Here is a 25,214-nt window from a genome sequence, read left to right on the forward strand (position 1 = left end):
ATTTTAAATGAAAATTACAGGGGTTTATGGCTTTTTGCATTATATTCTTCAGTGACTTAATATCTTATAACAAGAACTTTGATAAAATGTTACCTGAAAAAGTCAATATAGACTATTCTAAAATGAAGTATAAATTCAGTAGTAAATTTTTACTGAGGCAGCAGACTGCTTGCAACATAAGTGCCTAACAGATAAAGAGCAAGCACCACCACAGATTTGCTGCTGCCGAGCTTTAAAAGTAAACAGAACAGTGATCTCCTCTGTAAGAAAGATAAAAGCAATGCGTCTACAAAAAGCAACACATCTATGGATAGACCAGGCACAACTCACAGATTTCACTTCAAAAAGCGATTTGAAGGGAGTCTCATCCCACATTTTTAGAATGATGGAAAAATTGTTCACTATTTTACAGCGTTGCCTGACTAAAACTTAAATTTTAAACAGTCAATTGCACAGCCATTAAAAAACTGATTTTAGAATACAGGCAGGACTTTATTATAACACAATCCCTCCAACCCCCAAAACAATCAAAATAAATCATTGCTTCTTTAACAGGTACGGTTTTGACTTAAAATGATCTCATAATGAAAAGAAAAACACTCAAGTTGGCTCAAAATAAGTTAGCTAACAGATAAAATTTCAGCACAAAAATACATTAGGGCACCATTAATTACAAAAATTAACTTCTCACTGATTCCCTGTCAAACTGTTTTAAGTACTAAAAGAAAGCTTTTTCCATTTAAATGTTTCCTCAGCTGTATCTGACTAATGCCACAATACTAAGCTACCACTTTATCCAAAATAATTCTAAATTCAGTCTTACAGCTGGACTGCATTTCCAACATAGATTTTCATTTTCAGCAAGAAGTGTAATTCAGCCCTCCAGTTTTTGTGCCTTTCAAACACCCAGCAGAAATTTCAGAAACTATCCTCAAGTAGGAATACATGTAAATATCAATTCTAATTCATATCTGGGTTAGTTCAAGCATTAAAACCTGTCAGCAGATTATGTTTACCCCTCCCCATCCAAGACCATCAGGTGCAACTTAGAACCTATTCTACCATTTGACAAATGCAGATGATAATTTTGAACACTATTTACAGGTCACAGTTCTTCAAGCAATGTATGAAATATCCAAATACATGCATTATATTAACAGAGGAATCTTATGAGGAATTGTAATGACAGAACCCTTTATCTCTCAGAAAATAAAAATCCTTATTAAAGACTGCAGATATTATTTTAAGACAAAGCCAATTACTGTTATAACTATAACTGTATATATTTTAGTAAGTTACCCTGAAAATCTTCCGTAGTAGGAACAATTATTAAAATTATTAACTTACCAATTCTGTAATAATGATCTAATTTATCCCACAGACTTTCCCCCTCTGGTTTTAGAAGGTTAATACTTTTAAGTGGCTCATAAATTGAACCTAAAAAAAAAAAAAAAATAAAAAAAATAAAAGGGGGTGTCAAGATCAGAATTACTTTCATAATTCTAGTTTTCCTAAAAATTACTGCGATACGATTTTTTCATGTTTGTTATACAAAAGCACAATTTATCAAATTTCAATTCAAACAACAAAAATTGTAATTTCTAAAATCTCAGAGAACAGATTTCTCTACACATTTTTTCTGCAGTACCTGTCCACACAAACAAGACCTCCATCTGGATCTCCAATGCCTTGCAGATATTCAGCTCCAGCAAATGCTACGTAACTGTATAGTTTAGTTATTGAAGACAGCCTATTAAATGTTAAGAATTTTCTAAGAACTTTTTCTTATAAATTAAGTATGCTATAGACAGAATTCCTAAAGATATGTAGAAAAACAGAAGGAAGAGGGACAAAAGTAGCCCAAATTTAACAATTACTTCCCTACCTGCCTTCTCTAAATGGTGAACATGTACAACACTATTAATGTCTTACCTATCCTAACTCTGCTTTCGCCCACCACCACAAAAAGCCTAGCTGATTTCATTTCTTGAATCAAAAAAAGGCTTAGCTTGGTCTCACATACTACCAAAGCTTAAACAACCTATCCAACAGATAAAGCCCCCAAATTACCTATATTCCAGAGAAATACAATGCTATCAAGTCCACATCTTTCCTTCTCAGTGTCCCACATATTGACTGCCTCCCTATTTGCACCAGAAAAGTCAGTTTTCCTGACAGCTGAAATGAGCTACCTATCAGAAAGACACGATTTCTTAAAAATTACTGGGGTAAACCATTTCCAGCTTCTGATTTAAGAGTAACATACTGCTCTCCCTCCATAAATCACTTCGGCTTTATTCAGTGCTCTGGATGGGAAGATCTCCCACAGAGCCATTCGATAACAGGAAGAATGAGATTTTTCCCCTTTCCGGACTGTATGCTGTCCTTCTGAAAAGCTCAGAAAAATGAATTGCCAGGGAAGCCCTGCCAGCCAAGCAGTTCTGGCAGGATGCAGCAGAGTGCTCCTACTGAAGTTGCCTCTTTGGCACTCCCAGCACATGTCCAAGCATTAGACAGGAGATTGTCCATATACAGGACTCTCATCCAAATGAAATGAATGTATGTGGAGTGGTGACAGGAGCGTTACTAATCAAGCCCTTTGGTGGGGAGATTGGAAAATGTTCCTCAAGAACCCAAACCTCTCCCCCCAAATTAGTATTACTTTTGCTTTGCAATCATAGTAGTTAAAAAAAATCCACCCTTCCTTCAGCAGACTCCTGTGGGTCTGTTGTACATGGATTCTCAGGTGACGTTTACCATCACATCCGAGCTTCCCCTACAGCCTCTCCTTTCCTCATTAGGAGAGGTTAAGTTACAAACAACACATGCACGTGGAGAAAGGGCCTGAGAGGGAAGGACAGAGAGCCCAATTTGAGTTCCCTAACAAAACAAAGCTAAAAGAAATGAAGTTGTTCTCTAATGGAAAAGAAAAACTTGTAATATATCACACCTTTTGTATCTTCTGTTTAAAAAAAAAAAAAAAAAAAAAATCAACATTCTGAACCAATTTAAATCAATTTTTCAAAGCAATTTTATTTTTCTACTTCTTTTTGCCTAGGAATTCCTGTCCATGAGAAGATTCATAATTTATAGTTATACTATTAATTTGGTTATCTTGCAAAAGCACACAATACAGTGAACTGCAGTAATCGTAATTTTATAAGGTGATTCAGTGAAAGTAGGACAGAATATGATTAAGAAAAAATCTTAAGTCACTTATTGCATAAAAAGTAGCAAATTTATGAGAAATATTCACTTACTAGATTTTCAAAGGCAAAATAAAGATTCTTACTCTTAGATTTGTTAACTGTGTAACACAAACCTAGTACACTGTCCTTTGTGTGTGAAATAGGTTCAGAATGTCTATTTCTTGCAGACTGATAACCCTAGTACTGCATCATGAAAAAGTTGAGTATTCACAGGCACACATACTTACACACACACAAGTTTCTAAAATAAAATTGTTCTAATTTACATACTTACCAGACAATCTGTGACCCTCTGTGGCCAACAGAGAAACAAAATAAAGTTATCATGAACAAAAAGAATATTCTTCTATTTCAGAGCATTCAAAGATTTCAACTTTGTGCAGAAAGACAACTGAACAGAATAAAGAGCATGAAAATGTCAAAGCACCACCATCTACAAATTATATTCTTTTAGATGTTTGAAACTACTAGCAGAAATAAATTAAAACAGCCAGAGTAGACTGTTGATGAAACAAAAAGGTAGTATGAATTCAAAGTTCAAGAAAATTGACAAAAAGTAAAGTTTTATGGCTTGAAAGTATTCCTTAAAGTTACACCTACTACAAGTAGGAGAATTTGTTTAAAGGAACAATCAAAACCAAAGTTTTCCACGCACTCTTCATTAATTCCTCCTTAGCATCTATATAGTTTATGTTTTGCTTGGGTGTCTACAGCGTTGTGCTGGACAAATCCTGTTTGTCCAAATTATGTTTCATTAGTATCACAATCTAAACAAAAGCAAGAAACAGATAGGAAAAACATGAAGCTAGCTTCTCCTTCCGTACGGTTTTGTAGTGAGACCATAACCCAGTGGCAGCTATTTTTAGGATCGCTAAAAAAAGCACATCTACGGTCTATACCAAAATCTGTTTAACAGTTCATTTCAGCAAGACAAAAACCTGCCATAGGAAGCTATTTTCAATTACAAATTTAAAACAGGTTTTCAGACTGAAAAAAACGACAGCAGCAAGACTGCAACACTTAAAACATAAAAGAATGACATATGCAAATAGTACCCTTGAGTTCTCAGTTTGTATGTTAGCATTCAGAAGAAAGAGAATGAGGACATTAATTCCAAATACTATTTTTCATAAATATCTCATTTCATTATAACCATACAGTGTGAGATTTACTTTAGGTAAATAAGTAGATAGGCTAGGAAGGAATTTTAAAAAATGTTTTGTTGATTTAATATTTCTTCAGCTGTAGATCATTGTAACAACCCCATCCAAAATTTAAATAGGGTACGTGGTAGTTCAGATTCTCTTCCACAAAGAATGAAGTATGCCCATTATTTCCTTACATCAGAAGTGGATTGCTGCAAGTCAGTAACTACTTCAAAATCACTAAAAACCCACACAGATAGGAAATCAAACTGTTACTTCGTGCATTAATGTATTTAATGTCCGATAAAGAACACTCAAAATCTTTATCCCAAGTCCAATTAAATCCCTCTTTGTTTTCAGATAATTGCACTGACTAAATACAATATATCCATATCTTGAATGAAAGTTAATCCCCTTTCATTTCCTACCACTTACAGGTTCCAGGGTAATATGATTTCACCATTCTTAAAATTGAAGAATTACTGAAAAGGATAGTAATTTCCTTTCAAAGTATTAGAAAACAGGAAGAAATTTGAAACAGCCCAATAACTGGTAACAGAGACATCGATTACTAGTGTAGAACTGAAGTAATAAACAAGGTATTTCTGACTTAGCTAAGACATGGAAATCATAAGAAAACATTATCCAGCAGATGATACACAAATGTACAACAATTCCAGGAAAAACTTGCAATTCAATTTCTAAGCAGAATACAAAACTGAAGGAAATTAAGGGAAGTTCTCCAAGGTAAGCTATTAGCAGTGTAAGTACTTATGTATAGACAACCTCTGGAGGCTGGGGATATTATGTTACCGTGATGTTAAAGTACTTTCCCATCCACTTCATTTTTATTCCAGTTATACTTGAGATAAGCATTAATTGCTCTTCAGGGAAGAGCTATAAACTGCCTAGATGTTTAGATTTAAAAGCTATGGCCGACATTTTGAAACCCTGCTCCCAAATTCGTATATACAGAAGCTTTGAACACCCACACATCCTTGAAGATGGCAGCAATTACAGATATTGAAGAAAAATAGGTATCAGAATTGAATTCTGGGCCTAGTCTATGGATAAAGATTTGCATATTTCAACAAAGACTGATTATTCAAATTTTTCAAAGTACAGAATTAAAAAAAAAAAACCAAACACATACCTCCCCAAAGTTTAATCACAAATGAATGGAAGCAACATGGCAAGAATTTTATTTCCAACATTTCACATGCCAGAAGAACAAAAGAAAATGTTTACTTGCAAAGTTAAATCAGCACAGACCAAACAAAACAAATCTGAGAACACCAGATTTCTTTCTAGATCTGATAAGAATAAAAACTGACCACAGTCCTTTATTGCAACACTAGTTCTGGGTGTATTCCAACACTTGAGACATGAACAAGTTCTAGATCTCAGGTCACAGTAACTTTCGTTACCCAGTATTAGTATGGGCGATAACATCTTCACATTACAGAAGTCATTGGGACCAAAGAGGATTTTATTTCTTCACACAGCAAGGTTTGAGACATGATATCATATGAACAAATCATATCCTCCCAACATCACATTTCCTTTCCCTCGAGACTTCTGCAATCTCTCCTGAGCTCACTTAACACGGTACTGGGCAGAAACACTGTTGGATACCATACAGTTTATTCTAATAGTTGTCTGCCATGAAATACATCTGCTTTTAAGTCCATGCCCATGTAGTTGAGCAAGGTGATATAAGAAAATAATTTTCTGAAGCACTTCCACTAGAAGGAAAAGTCACTTCTCACATATGTAAATATCTGAACTCTGTTTCCATGAACTTCACATGTACCAACTATGCTGTTGCTGGTGGGGATTTTTAATCACTACATACAGGAGTAAACTATGACTCATAGCTGACCCTGCTTTGAACGAGAGGCTGGAGTAGATGACCTAACATCCCTTCCAAACTGAACTGTTCTACAATTCAATGAAAATGTGGTAAGGAAATCCCAGGTGAGGGGCTGGGGGAGGAAGAACAAAAAGGTATTATGGTATTCCTGTATGTGAATAAACTTTAGGAGTAAACACAAGGTACAAAGTGTTACCTAGGTTGAGTGATAACAACACCACAGGTAAAAATAAGTAAAATCTTGTAATAGTTTCATTTAAATAGTTTTAAAGCGAGAAAACTTTTCAACTATCGTTTATCAAGACAAATCATGTGTTAGACTGGACATATAATTCAATTAGAATTACATGGAAAAAGAAAAATATGTACCAATTTATTTTGTCCTTTCTCTTATTTCCTAATCAGCTGAAGTGACTTCTCTCTGCAGTATATTATACTTAACAGAAATTACTGATTTCAGGATTTACAGTAACTAACAACACAGAGAAGTTACTGAACACTAGAAATAAAACATTGACCATCATGCCAGTACACAGGATCTTCAAAGAACCAACATACACCAAAATGCCAAAGTCTGCCACACCAGCTTTGGAAATGCTACAAGCAAGGCAGGAAATCATTCAGGATATTCAAGGCAGTCATTGCCATTTCTGAAAACTCAAAACAACAGCTCTTAAAACTACTAGAAACGTTTATTTTGCACCATAACAAAAGAAACATCAAGTATCAATTTAATAGCTAGGAACAAGTATTTTTTTTATTACCATGTCAACATTTCACATGTCCTTTGACATTAAGAGAGGCAAACCAGAAATGCCACAGGCAGGGCAGGGTAGTTCAAGTGACTCAGTTGTGGCAAGAGGCAGCTGAAATCCCCTTACCTGGTTACTCTCACCAGCGCTTGTACCGCTTCTGTGTTTCAACACAGACTAAACAAGACTCCTATACAGTTTTACCCAGATCAACTACCTTCACATATGGACACTTCTGTTCCAGTCAAACTCTTTTCAAAATATATTGAGCTAAATCAGTAACAGCCTTGACAACTTCATATACTCTAGCTCCTGTTGTACCTAAAGAGAAGCTGTGCCAAGGGGCTTTATTTTGCTTCCACTTAATTTCCAAAAGTCAAGCTTTAGAACAATGACTGACTTACTGGAAATTTTACTTCTTTTCTCTAAACCAGTCATGTTGGATTTTTTTAGGAGTTAATTCTAAACACCGTTCTTAGTGCACCTTTCACATGACCGTCAACTTACAAAATTTCAGTTCAGAGATTGTCACACGGAGAGATACTTACAAGAACACAAAACACAAACAAAACAAAGATCTGAACAGTAGATTTCAATCCAAGTAGATTCTAATTTTCACAAATTTTCACTGAAAGAGCTCAAATATTTAAGTTCTACTGTACAGTGCTAAAAAACTGCTAGCATAAAACATAAAACACAAAACACATTTTTTTTGTTGAGTTAAATAGCCACAAACAAAAACAAAACACAGAACTGCACACTTACCAAATTTTAAAAAACCATGCGCAGAGGAGGTTCTGTCATCATCCAAATTGGCCATTTCAAATTGGTGCAGCTAATCACAAACGTCTCAGGCTAAGCTACAGTAATTTTCAAAACTGTTTAGTAAATGTTAAAGGCAACCAGCATTAAATTAAGTGAAAGCAATGTTAGTGGAGTTATTAGCATGACAGAGTGCACAGCACAAAGGGTAGTAAAGTTTCATTACATTCTATGTTTCCCTCTTCTAGCCTAAACATTGGTTTTATTTTGCTTTTACTGCCATAAAACTTATCTGAATAAAATGACACACTCTACGCAAAATCCCTTTTGGGCATTAGACAGTAGCTTTGATATTCAATAGGAAATTTGCTACTCACATCAAAAGGTACTGAATAAAATCTATTTGATATATTTCAAGATTAAATAAAAATACTGATTTAACTAGTGCATATAAAAGCATTAAGTAATAGTAAGCACGGGGAGCTAAAATTCTGCTTATGCATAGTGCTGCTTTTATCCCATGTGGAATTTACACTAGGATGTTACTTGCAGTCGTATATATTGCTTATGGTACTGAATATCTCAGTAAATTGAAGTAGAACATCTTCCAGTTTGCAATGTAAAATAAGAAAATACTGTTTGTAACTATGATGACAAGTTTTTCCAAGTCTTTCAAGAAGTTTATGGTTTTTAAAGTAACCAAAATTTCAGGGATTGCGGACTGGCCAACTACAGAGTATCTTTATAATCTGCTCCTAAATGTTAATTAACACAGTTGCAGTGAATGGAACAGTATTTCATAGCTCAAAGAAGGAAATGGAAAAATTCTCAATAAAATTTGGGTTTACTAGCAAAAAAAGTAATTCATAATTTAATATACATAAACATGAAGATATGGATTACCGCCAACAGAATAGGGTCTTAAATGATACTTTGCTGTCGGCTATAAAACATGAATCACATGTGCATTCCATGCTAGTCAACATGGTGTACAGACACATGTGCATGAAATGCACATTTCACGCACATGTGTCTATACCCCATGTTGACTATATTTTACTCCAGGCATCATACTGAAAAAAAACCCTAAACCAACAGTACTGTTTGTAAGCTGAGAGTCTCAAGCATGGACGTCAGCCAATTCAGAACAGTATGGGGGAGTTTCAGCCACTTTCAATGACTATACCAACCATGTCTCTTTCTGAGAGTGCCAGAAAGGAAGTATAAAAGCTCTGAAATTATACAAATATCAACATACTTATAAAGATGCAGGAATAAGTTTGAGAAACAAGAAAATTATTTTCATTTTTAGATAAGAACGTTCCCTGAAAGATTATATATAAAATTTGATTTTTAAATCAACTCTTTTACCAGAAAAACATTTCAAGTAAAATCATCTTTATTTCTTGAGTAAATTTCTTCAGTTACTGTATAAATGACAAAGTCTCTATGAACAGGAAAAGAAGGAAGTGAACTACAGTAATAATCTGTCATTATCACGGAAGACACTTCCTTATACATTTAACAAAAAAGTAGAAGGCAGTTAAGAAAAACTGAAGCATTTAACATCATCCAAATGCCTTCTGCAGCCACAGGGCCTGAATCTGCATGGGAATCCCAAAGTTAGCATGCTGCCTTGTGACTCAGGATTCACATACTCCAAACGTGCATGTTCCAGACTTTATTTTGCAGAGCTCTACGGCTACATTTGTAAATCAATTTTCAGATAACAGTACCATGTAATCATGCTTGGCCACAAAGTAACAACTCATTTACTGGACAGTCTTAATCGTGGTATTTTGCACATTAATACTACACATAAGTAGAATTTTTAAAGCCGTATGAATCAGACCATTCTTTAATCAATCAACTGTCTTTATGAGAGCCCTCATAAAGCCCCGTTTCCTTTTCACACCGTCTGATTAGTCATTACCACAACAGAACCAAACAAATACGCAAATAAAGAAAATAACAATTGAGTTTTACAAGCACGTCTGACATACAAATAAACACCACAGGGATCATCTGGAAAACTGTTTCCCTTAGAACATTAACAATTACGAGCCCTAAACCTGTATTTAATTAAAAAAAATAATAATAATTAAAGAATCCGGGTTTTTGTACTTTGGAAATTCAAGCCAACTCGGTAAACATGACCCTTTCGTTTAGGCCAGAACGTAGCTGACACGCAGTCCAAGTTCAGAACAAGAAATTCTCAAGTTAAAAAAAAAAATAACTCATCTTTATCCAAGGGAAACCTGGCAAAAGCAGGTACTTTTGTCTAAGCGCCTGCAATTTTAAAACACTTCATCTGCCCGGCCCCTTTATGAGACTGCATGCAGCACTACCGCCACAAGCAGCTGCCCTTTCAACCGTGCTGCCAAAGGACACCTGTAAATCACCTGAAGCCCTGCCTCGCCGCCGACACCCTCCCCTGCCCCAGCACCCCACTCGGGTCCCGCACCGGCAGCAAACTAGGCCGCCCTTTGCAGCCTCCGCGCGGGGATTACGGCTGCACCCGCCGCGCGGCGGCACGCGGGCAGCGGGAAGAGCCCGCCGAGCCCGCGCGGAGGGACCGTTGGGGGGGGGGGGGGGGGGGGGGGTGCCTGCGCGCGCCGGCAACGGGGCCGCAGCGCGGCCGGCGGTGAGTGACACGCCAAGCTGGGGGGGGGAGGGGGGGGGCGAAAAAAACAGGCACAGGGACGACGTCGGCCAAGAGCTCGGGGAGAGCGGCGGGGCAAAGGGAAGGAGAGGAGAGCGGGAACGGGGCAGTTAGTGAAGAGGGGGGGAGGCGCTGGCGAGGAAGGGGGGCCTCGGAGCTCCTCTCGGGCAAGCCAAGGGGTCAGACCTGAACGTTTAGAGCGAGCCCGCAGCTCCAGCATCTTCCAGCTGACATCAGCCATATGGGCCGCCGCAGGGGCCGCTGCTGCCGCCGCCGCCGCCATGCCGGTGAGGAGCCGCCGCTATCGTCACCCCGCTCCGGCCAGGACAAGCCGCTCGCGCCTCACGGGCGCCTGCCTCAGCGAACGAGCCGGGCGGCGACCTCCGCCTGGTTACCCGCGCCAGCCGTAAAGAGACTTGCGCAGGCCGTCGCGCCGCTGTCGCAAAGCCGCCGGGTCAGTCCCGGAAGCGAGCTGTCAGCTGCGCTGGGCACACCCCTGCGCTGCCGTAAGTGATGCGGGCGGGGGCGGGGAGCTGGGCCGCGGCGCTGCAGGATGGGGGGCTGCGGCCGCTGGCTCGGGCTGTGCCTGCTGCTGGCCCTGGCGGGGCCCGGCGGGGCCCTGCAGAACGTCACCGCCCAGCTCTTTGGGGCGGAGGCCTACGGGACCCTAGCGGCCTTCGGCGACTTCAACTCGGACAAGCAGACGGACCTGTTCGTGCTGCGAGGCGGTGAGCGTTCCGGGGGCGGGAGCGGGGCCGGGGCCGGGGCCGTTCGTTCCCGGCGTCGGTCCGGAGGAGGGCGGGAGCCCAGCCGAGGAGCGCGGCGGGGGTCCCGGTCGCGTTTGAAGTGCTCGCTGGCGGAGCGGGGCAGGCGGGCAGCGGCGGGCGGCTGCGGCGTGATGCCTGCGCGGGCCTCCGGGGCGCCGTTCGGCCTCACTTTCCGGCAGCCTCCTCGGGAAGGGGCACCGGCTGCGTGGCCGACAGATGCGTTCTCGGCTCTCAGGAAGCGGGGAAAGGCTTTCCCGGTGGGAGCTGTCCTGCGAGGAGCAGGGAGTTGGGGGCCCGGTGGTCCTTCGGGCCCCTGCCGGCCCGAGGTAGCCTCGGCGAGCCCCTGGCTAGCCGCTTGTTCCGCGCCTTGGCTTCGGAAGCGTAGCGGGTAGTGCTGGGGTCTGTTTGCCGTAGGGCTGAGGGCGAGCATAGCGACCAACGAAATTGTTCTCCATGGCTAAAATTGACCTTTGCTTTGCTCCCGAGGTATTTTCTGTATGGAAGAAGATCTTTGCGACTTGCCCCGAAGTATGGCTTCATATAGGGCAAGAAATACTTTAACGTTGAAATTGTGGTTGTGAAATAATCTAAAGGCTTCGTCCCACGGAGTGGATGGTCGTGAATTGGGTTTTCACTCCTGTTTTCACGGCATTTTGGCAAACAGAGATGAACGTTTCATACTCGTAAAGAAGACGGATTGCTCGTTATCCTACCTCAAACACGATGTTAAAGTGGAAGCCTAGATAAATTTGTTCCACGTAGCTGTCATCTGCCAAGAGTTTGCTTAGGCTTCAGATATGGGGGGACCCCAAATCAGAGTTTATTATCAGTGGTCAGCGTTATTTGCGGATGTTAATCCAGGATTATTTTACTTGCTTGAAGCTACGCGTTAAGATAATAAATTTAGTCTCAAATACACCTTTTTTATTCCTTCAATCTCAGAAGTGTTTCTATAAGTAGCTTTGGTAAAGCATGAGTGAATTTCCTATCTAGTTGAGATATTTAGATGCATGGCTCCTTGAAAATGCTCCACTGGCTCATCTGCTGAAAAAAATGCGCTTGAAAGATTAGCTTTAAGGTGAACGTCAGTGATAAGAGTTTTAATTTTTACTTTCTTATCTTTCAGATAAAAAGCATATACAAATGTTAATATGTATTTAATATAGTTAAAAGTTTGCGAAACGAAACTCATGGTTTCTTGTTTGCTTCTGCACAGCGGCATTTGCTATAGTTTTCCAACTTGATATTATCTGTAAAAATCAGCCTGAAATAACGTACTTGAAAAAAATTATTTTTCACGATTTAAGTCTTGACAGAAAGTAACTTGAAAAATTTACAGAATACTTTCTAAACAAAAAGCAATAGCCAATTCTAAATAGTAGAATTCTAAGTAGTAGAATAAACGGTAGCCAATTCTAAATAGTGCTGAAGAAGTGAGCATTGGAGATAATACTAGACTTTGAAGAACAGTGATCTGGTAAAGAAGCCTAGTCCTAATAATCCTGACCCTTTGTAAGGAAATGGGGATGATGTCTTGGGCCTTTTACTGGATTTATATTGCTGTTCTGATCTTGAATTACTTACGCTGAATGAGAGTAATATTCCATATGCTCAGATACATGAAAGAAAAATCAGTTCATACTCAGAGCTTTGTAAGAGAGGATAAACTAGCTAAACATAAGAGGTAATCTAGATCCAGAAGTATGCTGTTGCAAGAACAATTCAACATTACCAGTGGACCCTGGGCTTAGTCAATTTTTGAAACTTAAAATATACAAATAAATGGAATTGTGTATACACTTACCTGTTTTCTAAGTCTATGCACAAAACAGGGATAAGTGGGGAAGTTCATGCTCTTTGCTTGTTCAACCTACCACCTTCTAGTTGTGTTTGCCTCCTCTAATAGTACAGAGCAGTGAGTGATCATTCCCCTGTTCACCTTCTGTATTTCATTGGGGAATTTTGAAAAATTCTGTGATATTCTCACTCAGATGTTCAGATTGAACTTACGTAATTGTTGTTTGTATGGAAACTGTTCCCTTTTTTCACACCCTCTAATGTACTTTTTTCCTTCTGTATTTTTGAGATGAGAGGACAAGAACTACAAACAGCATCTAAGATGTATGCACTATGGATTGATAAAGTGGCATAGTGATTTTGTTTTCTGTTCATCTAATAATTTCCAGTAGTCTGTTAATTTTTACTGTTGATGAGCACTGAGCTGAAATTTTCATAAATCTATCTTTAGTGACCATAAAAAACTCATTCTGAGTAGTATAATTGACTTGGAACCTGGTATGTGTAAAACTACATTTGCTTCTTCATTGTCATCATTACTTTACCACATAGATGATAAAAAGGCAGGTGAAAGTCTATAGTGTGAAATCAGAATTACAAGTTTTAGCAGTCAACTCACAGCTTTATTATCAAAAGCTTAACCAGCCAGCAGGCTTCTCCACCTTGCTGTGTGCCAACTTTTTCAATCAGCTGTGAATGTGTAGTGCAACCCAGGCTTTATTAGCTTGCCAGATGGGACTGCACTTTGCGCCCCTATCCATTTTGAAAGGATTTGTTTTCATTTACTCATTTGTTGGCAACTTCTCCTTGGAAAATACATTTATGGCAGTTATCTTTTTTTCATAGCCAGGAAGCTTGTATTCTGCTATTTCACAGCTGTGAACTTTGCCACAGAACGATGCTCTTGAAATATATTATGGTAGCTCGAGTTTGGAGCTAGGTAACCTAGTTCTTGCAGTTTGGGATGCTAGTGGTGAGTTTCTTGGAGAATGCAGAAAACAAACATAATAAAGGATGAGTAAAAAAACCTGTATTTTTGTTTCTTTAGCTGTGAACTATTATTTTACTTGCAGAACAGTGTGTGTGTGTGTGTTGTGGTTTATTGACTGAAAATACATTTCATCGTTCAGGTTAAATTTTTTTTTCTACCGCAAATTTCAATTATTTGTGCAAAATAAAATATGGGCTTTTATTTAGATCTTCCTGAAATAATTAAATGGTAGTGGCTTGTATCATTGCCTCTGAATGAGGAAATGCTGCAGGGAACCAGGTTACTTCTGTGAATGTCACTTAAAGTGCTTTTGTCAGCTGACTTGGGAAAGCAGTATCAGATCCTGCTGTGTCAGAGACAGTATTAAAAGAATTTGAGTTAGCTTTGAAGTTTTAATTATTGGTATGGAACTGATGCCTACTACTTTTCCATATGTAATGTTTCTTAACTCGTTATAGGAAGTTTTATTTTAAGTGATGTGATAACAATAGCAGAAAGGTCTAACACTAAGCCCCAAAGAAGATTCTTGATATTAGCATTCCATTGAGATGCAATTAGATTTATGGGTTGTATTGAAGAAGTGCTCCTTTTGCTTCCTTTTGAATGAGGAGGAAGTAGGTGTATGGGAAGTCTTCTGAAGTTTTTGCTACTGTGAGGAATGACTATTTGTGGCATAGCTTTTTAAACGTTGTTTTTGTACATATACCACTTACAATCCTCTTTTGTTACTCATTGTCTTACTTGCTTTTGCAGGAAATGAGTTGATTATCTTTTTGGCTGACCAAAAGGAACCCTACTTTAAGCCCCGTGTTAAGTTACCAATGAAGTAAGTATTGATAGTCTGTGCCGTTGTTTTCTGTTTGGCTGTGTTGTTCAACTTGCCTTTAGAGCTCCAGTTCTTTGACCAGTGTCCTGATACATTTTTCATTTTATTTGTTTGGATTTTGTGGGTCAGATGACAGAATTTGCATAGATGAGTTTTGTCATGAATATTGTTAACTAACAGGCATGACTTCCCACCACCTTATGGAATTTCTATGCTTTGGGTTTTTTGTCCTCTAATTAGTATTAGAAATGCCCATATCTTGGAATATTTTTGCAGTTGACTTGGTTTTTCAGGGCTTTATTTACTAGTAAAGAAAGCTATCTTTCCATATCATAGGTTAAGTCTTTTTGGCAGTTAGTATTAGTCTCTGTCCCAAGACATGTTTTCAGGGAAATTCTTCTAGTTGCTGTAGTTACTAGTGGAATCCTGCCAATATCCTCTGCTTTAGAATGAGATATGGAGAATGGTGTTCTGGTATTTCTGTGTAGAGAACTGTTCCTTTCTAAAGTTTAAATGTGGCTTTTAAAAAAAAAAAAAAGCATCAGTTTTTAAAAATGTAAACCAATGTGTGTTTATGTACATATATATGTATAGTTTTAACCATAATATTATTGCAGGATATGTTACTGCTTATGAATAATGCTTACTAATAGTATTATGTCTATTAAAAGTTAAATTGCTGTTATAGCTCAGCTTCATCTTCTATAGTTCTATATATTTTTATTTTTCCCTATTCCCTCCTATCTTGGAAGGAGGTAATTTGTTTAGTGCATTAGAAATGATCTGCTTCGATTTCTTAACAGAATGATCTATGTTCGTTTGTGTAAAGCAGAGTCTCTGAGTAGGTAACCAAGTAAAAAAAGATAGAACAAACAAGGGTAGAGAGGAGTGGTAAGACGTGGCAGAAGATAGGGGGAGATGACATTGTCTTTAAAAAGACCTAGCTATCTGTCTGACTCCTGTTGCTTTACGGTCTTGCTCTTGGAATGCAACCAAAAGATCCTGCTCTCTGAAACACATTTTTGAGGACTGGTTCTACAAAAAATGAAGGGATCTAGTGAAGTCTAGCTAACATTACAACAGGATATGGCTGAAGAATGCCTGTTAGCTGAAGTTTAGAGTTAAAAATGTCATCTTTCCTTAGAGGAAGACTGTGCGGAATGCTTGATTTGAAGTCACTTTTGCAATAGATAAGGACTTCACAAAAAGACGGATTGCTAAAGGATAGTATTGTATTGGACCAACTAATAACAACAGAGACGAAAAGGCAAGCCTTTGAACACACAAGTACTTTCAGTTTTCATGTACACATTTGTACAATTATTTGCATGTGGGCATTTTTGTTTGTTTTTAATTCTAGATCTCTTAGTGTTACCATAACCAGTGTAGTTCCTGGAGATTATGATGGTGATTCACAAATGGATGTCCTCCTGACTACCCAGGCACAAAATCATGGCAAAGATGAACTTTCAGTGTTTATTTTCTGGGGGCACAACCAAACATTAGGTGAGTTGCTGAAACTGCTTATTAATAAGATTGTTACACTTTTTAATACTTCAAAGTATTGTCAGAAAGTTATAACTCACTATAGTGTAGTGATTGCTTTTGCAACTAAAATAGGGATGAGCAGCTATTCAGCTTCATAGCCATATATTTTCTTGCTGTTAAACTGTACGCACTAATTAGTGAAAGAGAACAAAGCTAAAACTCTTGCTTTATTTCATGCAACAGGCATAACCAAACAATATATAGTTTGACAGTAACCTACTAGCTGAAGAGCTACTTCTCCTAACTTCCCCATTATTCAGGTCAGCTTCACAAAGATTATCTCAAAAGACGTATTTTGAATTTAAAATGCGCAGAGAACCTGGTGTAAAGTTTAGTGCATAAACTTTCAAAATATCATACCTAACCTTACCAACAGTAATGTAACACCCTTACTTGTGTTAAACCGAATTCTTAAAAGACAGTGACACACTGAAGTAGCTTTTGGGAGAGAAGTGTCTAAAGTCTCTGTCACTGGAAGTTTTCAGGAACTTTAGAATTGAGTTTTCAAGAGTCTTTTAGCAGTGTTCTAGGTATAGCTGATTCTGTCTTAGGGTAGAGTCATGGACGGTGTGAACTCTTGAAGTCTCTTCTCTGCTGACTTTGCTAGGAAAGGGTTTTGGGAAGAGTTTAGGGTTTGAAGAAGGACAGAAAAGCAAACAAAGATACTCTTTAAGTCCACAAAAACTACTGAAGAATAATTACTATTCCAAACAACTGTGTTATAAAATCGTTACTGGTGAGGCAAGTGATGGCCTTGCTTCTGGCTTTAATCAGAGGTGAAACAAGCAACCTGGGAAAGTGCACTGGGTAAAGTATAAAGTGAATAGGAGTTATCTCTAGTATTGGGAAGAATGTGAAGGATTTGGATTAATTTATGCTGTCTTGCTTCTGAATAAATGAATATTGGGAGAGGCACAAATGAGCATGTGGGACTTAGAAAAGCAGTCAAACGTTAAAAATTCAGGTAAAGGTTGGTATGTAGTGAGGCTACTGGGGAGGTATGTGGTGACTACTTGGGTAATGGAAGTGTGACGGACAGGTCAGTAGAAGGGCACTGTCATATAAAATGTGGAAACTGGAAAGAAGAGAAACCTGGAGAGATGACAGAGATGGAGATGATGTGGCAAAGAGTAAAAGTGAAGTCTGAGAGGTGATAACCCGATTAGGACTTAAAATCCTTGCTTCCCATTTAGGCAATCTACCTCTAATCCCCATTTCAAACACTCAATGTATATGATTAAGAATGATTTTTACAGTGACAAAGCATTAGAGAGAGATCTCTTGTACAATGTTAAATTTTTAAACTGTTTATATCCCAACTATTTCAGATCTCATGTGTCTGTGATTGCAGTCATACATAGAAATAGGTTTCACCAAGATCTATTTACAATAATTTGTTGAAGAGTTTAGTGGAGAGAGAAGAAGCTTCAGCATTTTCACTGTAACTCACCTTTCCTGCCGTTTAGCTGTTTATGTTCAGTGGTGGCTGATTTTTTTTTTTTAATTGTAAAATTGGTGGTTGTAAATGAATAGAAGAAGAATTATGTCAAAGTTAAAAATGCAAATGTCTTAACATATTGGTAACTGAATTAAATTAATACTTTCTGTTTTCAGATCTTAACCATAAAACTATGTTAAATAAGACTTTTCTTGATGAGCCTCTAGTAATGGAGTAAGTATGACCCACTTTTTTAGGAAACAACATTTATAATGGTAACGAAGAGCAACTTAAGTATATTTTAATGCTAAAATTTGAAACGTGCTCTTTATCTTTTAAGAACAGGGTGGTTTGTGTAATGTCAACTGGTCTAACAAAAGATGATGAAACATAACAGTCATCTTTACTAATTTTATATATTATATCATCCTGGCAATGGTAACTACATAAGCTTTTAATTTTTTAATTTCAGTACTCTGTTTTATGCAGAAAAACAGCCATTCATGTTTTGGTGAATTTTATAAAACAAAAACCTTACTGGCTTATCAGACTGAGCAAATATCCCTTTCACAGTGCACTTCCCTCTGTGGGAAATGCTGAACAAAAGAGTGGGGGGATATATAGCTGGAAAATCAATTGCATGGCGTAGTGTAAAATACTGAAAGAAGCATACTACTACAGCAGCTCAGACGAGAGCCAAAATTCAGAAAAGACTACACAGCTGAAAATTCTTCATTGCTTGGTGGGAAAATGCTAACCAAATACAGGTTAACTTAAGAATAGTTAATTTCAACTGCTGTAATGACTAAGGTGATACTGAAACTGTTTTGCATTTTCAGCTTTAATGGAGACTTGATTCCTGACATCTTTGGTGTCACAAGTGATTCAAGTAAGCCACAGATATTGATAGGCGGGTAAGCTAAAGGTTTGTTTATTAGCATGAATTTTGATAACTTATTCATTATGCATCACTTCTGCTCTTCCTAAAGAGACTTAAGACTCATGTTTAGCTGGAACTGTGCACACATATAAATATTCTCTCATTTCCCTGTGTATTCTATGCCACTTTGCATCTAATTTTTGAAGTGTTGTTTTATAGGGGAAATAGACATTCCATGAGAGCTGAGAAAAGAAAACCCCTGTTATTTGATAATTGTTTCTTGGAACAGTTATAGTCTGCTTTGTTGAGTACACTTTGATATTTATTATTATAATATGTATTATGGCATTCTGTGCTGTGCAGAAATACAAACCAACGTTTTTAAGTAGCGTCTGTAGAATTTAAGCTGCATTTAGTCTAATAGATGAAGTGACAGGTTGATGATGTGAGAAGGACTGGAACAGATCTTAAAATATATGGGATGGCAAAAAGAAAATGTGCAGGAGTTTGAGGTAAACTTAAAATTCAGCTCTCATCTAGGAAATTGATTGTAATGGGAAGTTTAGACAACATGGGAAATCAAAAGTTCGGGAAGTGCAAAGTGTAAGGGTATTGAGCTATATACTAAGGAAAATATTTCATCTACTTGGATTCATAAAGAGACATAAGGCAGAGTTGACTTTTAAGTAGCAATATAGGTGTGCATGCAAGTGATGTTCTCTGCTTCACATCTTTTGTGTTAAGGAGTGACTAAGACCATATTTTGGCAAATGGAATTTGACTAAAGTCTTATGAGATTGCAGTAAAGGGGACTAAGTTTCATTATTAAAGTTTCTGCTAGCCCTGAAATATCTAGAATGGGAATGACTAGCAAATACTGGGATAAAAATGATTATTTTAATGGCCTATTTAAATGATTAGTAATGACCATGCAAAGAATTATTTTTGTTCAACTGTTTTGGGCATGAATGCTGAAATCAAAGCATAACAAAAGAATGGATCTCTACTGACTCAGAAGAACCAGTCTCTAAACAAAAATTAGGAAGTAGCAATTTCTCTAATATTGGGCAAGATGCCAAAGAACTTCAAATCTCTCTTTTGGAAATAAGTTTTAAGTTATTTGTTAAAAACACTATTGGACCCTAGAGAAGGACAGTTCACGTTCTATTCAGTTTACCTGATACTGCTTTTGTAGTTTGTATTCTGATAAAGAAAAAAAAAAAGTTTTGGCTTTTGAGAGCTGTTAGGATTGTGTGTTCAAGGACACAAATTGGTGTGACGCTGAGTTATTGAAAATTTCATTATTGAACAAGGTGACCTTTTTAAAAAGTACATCTTTTCCTGTGACTTTTGCCAAACTGAACTTAGCATTCATTCAGTCTTTGACTTTTTGTAAGGGTTCGGGCATTCTTTTAAAAAGACAGAAGCCTCGAAAGGATACTTGAATTAGAACTCTTTCCCTGATTTAGAGATTTTTCTCTCAATTGTCAAAGAACGTGCTCAAAAGATAGCACAAATTATTTTTAGGATGTGAGTTGGATTATAAATGTCAAAATAAATACATTATTCTTAGCTTTGTGATGATATGAAAACCACTTTTTGACATTTTCATTTAGAACTATTTTCTTTTGATAATGAATAATTTCCAATGAATAACTGGGAAAATTAGGAACTGGGCTTGTGTTTTCTTAGAGGATTGGACCTTTAAATTAGTTCTTTGAAGAAGTTTGCATCTTCTAACTTGTTACTTTGCTGCTTGTAAGTGAAACTCGATAGCATTGTCTTGAATGTTATTTAGTAACAGTAACATAGTAACTTGCAGCTTGGTGTGTTTCAGGAGAAATCCAGGTGTTGGTGTCATAGCTGTTTTGGGTTTGCGTACAATCAATACTTAAGTGTATTTTAAAATAAAGAGTGTGTTAGGAAGTCTTTGCATTCCTATGTGGCTTTCTTTAGCTATTGTTTCAAAAGAGGTCTGTTACCACTGGAGAAATCAATGAGATGATTACTCTGTCTCTATGGCAACAATATATCAGCTTTCTATTGTGCATCTCCATGGCCCTTAAGAAATTTTTAAATAAGGCTTTCTCCCCTGCCCACCCCATCAGTGAGTTTAACAAATCTATAACTGTTGTTTCTAACTGGCTATTTTCCTTTCCTCAGAGATCATTCAGAAGTGATGTAGGGTAACATCTAAACATGTAAATGCAAAATATACCCTGCTTGGCAATATGTTTTTGGTCATTAATCCCAACTTGAATTTTACCATCATTACTTTTATTTAAATTGATGGATTATGGAACAGAGATTTCAAATCCGCAAGGGTGTTTCTGAGCACCTTGCAATGATTATATATTGAAAAATTTTATGAGCTTTTGAAGATACTGAAAAGTGGGAGTGATTTCATTTTGTTGAAGAAATCCTTCCAGTAGCATTAAGACACAAATAAACTTACTCATTAGAGCTCAAAATAAGACTGTTACAGGTAACAGCATAAGCAATGTCTTGTATGTGGAAAACAGCTTTGTCAACTGCTTAGAAAAGCATTTTTCTATTTTTTTTTAATTCAAAATGTTTTAAAATTTATACTACAGCTGTATAACTAACTTTCTTGGCCATCTTAAGAACTGAATACATAGAAAAAAATGATAGAAAATATTTAATTAATCCTTAAGATTAAGTGATTCTTTTTAACATTTCTAAGAGTTATGATCTCTGGGAAGTAATCAGAGGCCTATTTTTTTTTCTTACTGTAAAATGAGTCACAGAACATAAGGACTTTAGTAATATGTATGTAATGTCAATGGAATAAACAACATCATTCCAGTAGTAATATCACTGCTGTTGTATAGTGCATATTGAGATTTTTCTGAGTGTATCAGCTAAGGATTCTGAAAGTAGTAACATATCTGATGATTCAATGGCAATGACTTTTGAAGGATTTGTTGTATTTCAATGTGCTGCTAATAAGGAGGTTTGCTGGAAGTTGAGTCATTCGTATGCACAGAACGCAGCAGTGCATGTATGTTTATAAATAAAGTATCACCTGCTTGGGAAATGACATAATTAGCCTGTAGTCCATCATAATATGAGAGTTTAATTCTTGTGTTGATTTTATGTGACTGAAAATAAAGTCCATTTACATGCAGCGGGCATGAGCTGCTTTAACAGCATGTGATTATGTCCATTTTTGCCCACCTTTATTAATCCTACAGTAGATTTCAGAAGTACTGATAGTAAAACTGCTTGAAGAAACCAGGGAGGACAGTGATCAGTGTCTCAAGATTTACAGTTGAAGTCTAGGCACTAAATTTCACTTTATGGGTAGTGATAATTTTCTGTGTACAAAAACAGTTGCTCTAGAAAGTTAGTAAAATCTAATTGAAGCCCCTGTGTTATAAATCATCCTTCACAGAACCTTTAAAGCAATTAACTCTAGTTACTTAGTATATTGTAAGCTAAGTAGTAATTTTAGCTTCGCATTAGGAGAACATGCTTTTTGTTCAATTTTATTTCAGGTTTCACAATTATTTTTTTAAAAAGGTATATTGTCATGACTAACAATCCCTAAGCATTGATTAAATGTGTTGCTTTTTATTCTTGTCTGTAGGAACTTATCATGGCATGCTGCATTGGAAACTCAAAGTAAAATGTATATACCACACTCTCATGCATTTATAGATTTAAATAATGACTTCGCTGCTGGTAAGTCATAAAAGTGTTAAATACCTTCCTATAATAATTACCACGAAGTATACAATGTAATGTATTGCAATTTTCTTCTAATATTTTAGTAAATTTCATGGCTGGTTGTAAAGAGTTGGTTCTGGAATGTTGTATTCAGTATATATATTGCTACTTCTGATTTTAAAAAAAATATTATTATTTTGTTTGAAAATACTGGGTTTTAAAAAATAACTGCCAAAATGAATAACCTAATAACGTTTTCTATTTCTTGATTATAATTTAATCAGAACTGATGCTTGTTCTGAATAATTTTGTGTTCGCCATTAAAGCACTGTTTCCTGTTCTTTGTGATGCTGTACCCTAGTATTCAGTTTGCAGCTGAATCAGAAGCAGGGCTGCATTTCCTTCACCTTGAGTCTGGAAATAGTTTTATCGTTCATTCTGAAAAATGTTTTCAAGACTGGACTTATAATTTGTTTCTTAAAGATTGCAATATGACTTCATTCTATTTTGTTGTAGTTAATGCTATCACTGATTGAGAAAATAGCATGTGAGACTTTATTCTTCTATGACTATATGAGCAAACCTATAACCCATTTATAATTCAGTGTTCACAAATGAGTATCGGAGGCAACTTTTCTTATGGTAGATAAACTGTATTCTTCCTTTGTTGGTGGTGGCTTTGTTTTGTTTGGGGTTTTTTTTGTAAAATACGCAAATGCAATTTAGCCTTCAATTACCATGATGAATCTATTTATCACTTACATACCTGGCTCATGCCTCCAAGCACATTTAAATATTGTGCTAAACTGAATTTCTTCACACACTAAATGAATTCTGGAATGATCTATCTTCTGCTAGATATACAATGTACATCAATTCATATATGGTAATTTTTGAAAGAGAGCTTATTTTTTCCTATTCAGTAGCATGGGAATGAGAGAGGAAAGAGTCCATAAATTTAATTAAGATGCTTATAAATGTTGGGGATTAAGTTAATTGCTTTAGTGCGTAGTCAGACCTTAATATTCAGTTCTGGCACATTGCTGCATGAAGCTGTCAAGTGGTAATTCCAACTGGAAAATTAAATATATGGTTGCTTACCATAATCAGTGTCATGTAATAACCAATTCTAACACACTTAGTTCTATAAATCCTTTGGAATTTTGTGTTAGTGGCATGGGCAGTGTAGATGAGCATTCAAGGTATCATTTTAAGATGAATATATTGAAATCTAAACTCACAGGTAGGTAAAGGTAGGAAGTCTACATCACTTAGATCAATCACAGACTGATCAATTTTAGCAAGAGTACACAACTGCTAACAGTGGTATGACCGCTAACAGCCTAAAAGAATGTCCAGAGAGTTGCAGTTACTGCTAGTGATATATGGAAGTTCCTCTATTAAATAGAACTGAAAGTCAGGATCTTTGTGTGGGGAGTGCCAGGAGCTTTTATAGATTCACATCTGTATTCATATCTCAAGATATGAATAGAAGCTTCTGTGAAGCACTCCCCATAGAAAGATCCTGACTTTCATTTGCTTGTAACAGCAAGGATAGTAACACCTCAGGCTGAAATATGTGTTACGTTACAGCAACCCGAGGAAAACTTTAATGAAAATAATTCATTTTGAGAAGAAAACTGGTGGAAATATTACCATAGAATTATTTTCTTTAAAATAATTATTTGCTTCTAAGATGGGAATGGTAAATTTGTTTTTTCTGCTGTCCCTATGAAAATTGGACCAACTGTGAAGAACACATATGTTGCTGAAAAATCATACCTTATCGATGATATCTGATATTTCATGACTGATGTGTTATTCCAAGACTGCCTGCTGCCAAAATGAAGTCACCAATTGTTTCATCCTGTCTGCACATTTATGGCAGTTCCCTCACATCAGCTATAGTAGCTGTTCAGGAACTGGGGCTGGTGGGGAACACAGTTAATTTTCACTTGAGTTATTAAGCTGATCCAAATTGCCATGAAGCTTCAGGATTGCCGGAGCCAATGTAAGCACAGAGAGAAGGTTGACTTCTCATCTAGTAGCAGCAGTTGTAGCCTGCCTTTAACCAAGCATGAAATTGCACCTTGAGTCTCATTGTGCCTCTTCCAAAAAATACCTGCTCAGTGTTCTCACCACATGTCCTTTAATTTGTGTTAGTCTGCACAGAGTTGGACGAGTGACTCATAGAAGTAGTCAGCTGATATAAATTATTTAAAAAAAAAAAGAAAAAAAAAAAAAAGGGCAAAACAAAAAACCAACCTGTATGTAACTGTCTATATGGTACTGATAGTACTGTGATTCTAAATGCACTCTGCCAAACAGGGCCAAAATAAGGTGCTGTTATTACTGTAGTATGCCCACATCTAGTCCTGTGTCTCGCTCTCTGCAGCCTGGATAGACTTTACAGAAGACTGCTAAATGCTTCTCCTGTTTGTTTAGCTCTGCTCTTTGTTAGGATAGCTGGGGCGTTGCAGCCTTACTACACCAGCAAAGAGAGGAGTGCGATTCATACTGTGTTATTTCTCAATGGAGTCAGCGGAGGCTGTTATTTTTGGTTGGTTCAGGTAGAGCTAGTGAAGAGGAGAGGATTCTTGTGACTCAGTATTCACCTGCACTACCATTTCTGAGTTGGAACAAAACCTCATTAAGACTAGATAGGTCCTGGTACCCATTAGAATCATATTAATTAGGAGGGAGGCATTAATGAGGGTGCAGGAAAATAGTCTGCATGCTGAAATCGTGTTGTCCAAAAGACTTGGGAATCACGACATTTGATGCTACTGTGGTGCGTTTTGACTGAAAAATTCAGAGTATTTACTCACAGTCAATGCTACTATTCACTAAAATGGATGCACTGATTTTTTTTAT

General features: G+C 37.2%; 2 protein-coding genes across 8 annotated transcripts in view; one reads left to right on the plus strand and one right to left on the minus strand.

Moving 5' to 3' along the window:
• PHKB (phosphorylase kinase regulatory subunit beta) overlaps nt 1-10,797 on the minus strand; it is an 89,852-nt gene extending 79,055 nt beyond the window's left edge. For 3 of the 6 annotated variants that reach the window (XM_049805244.1, XM_049805245.1, XM_049805242.1), the window contains exons 1-2: nt 10,590-10,797; nt 1,348-1,437 (exon numbers count right to left, since the gene is read on the minus strand). In XM_049805244.1, the coding sequence (XP_049661201.1) occupies nt 1,348-1,437; nt 10,590-10,686 (187 nt within the window). In that variant the 5' untranslated portion in view covers nt 10,687-10,797. Of the gene's footprint in view, nt 1-1,347; nt 1,438-3,483; nt 3,502-7,744; nt 7,858-10,589 lie in introns of all 6 variants that reach the window. The other 3 variants (XM_049805247.1, XM_049805243.1, XM_049805246.1) reach the window with 2 other exon arrangements.
• A 52-nt stretch (nt 10,798-10,849) lies between these two features.
• Nucleotides 10,850-25,214, plus strand: part of ITFG1 (integrin alpha FG-GAP repeat containing 1) — a 91,922-nt gene continuing 77,557 nt past the window's right edge. The window contains exons 1-6 of one of the 2 annotated variants that reach the window (XM_049805252.1): nt 10,850-11,131; nt 14,712-14,784; nt 16,145-16,290; nt 17,947-18,004; nt 18,610-18,684; nt 22,261-22,355. In XM_049805252.1, the coding sequence (XP_049661209.1) occupies nt 10,957-11,131; nt 14,712-14,784; nt 16,145-16,290; nt 17,947-18,004; nt 18,610-18,684; nt 22,261-22,355 (622 nt within the window). In that variant the 5' untranslated portion in view covers nt 10,850-10,956. The remainder of the gene's footprint in view (nt 11,132-14,711; nt 14,785-16,144; nt 16,291-17,946; nt 18,005-18,609; nt 18,685-22,260; nt 22,356-25,214) is intronic. The other variant, XM_049805251.1, reaches the window with a different exon arrangement.

The sequence above is a fragment of the Accipiter gentilis genome, chromosome 7 (genome assembly GCF_929443795.1).
Source record: "Accipiter gentilis chromosome 7, bAccGen1.1, whole genome shotgun sequence".
NCBI lineage: Eukaryota > Metazoa > Chordata > Aves > Accipitriformes > Accipitridae > Astur > Astur gentilis.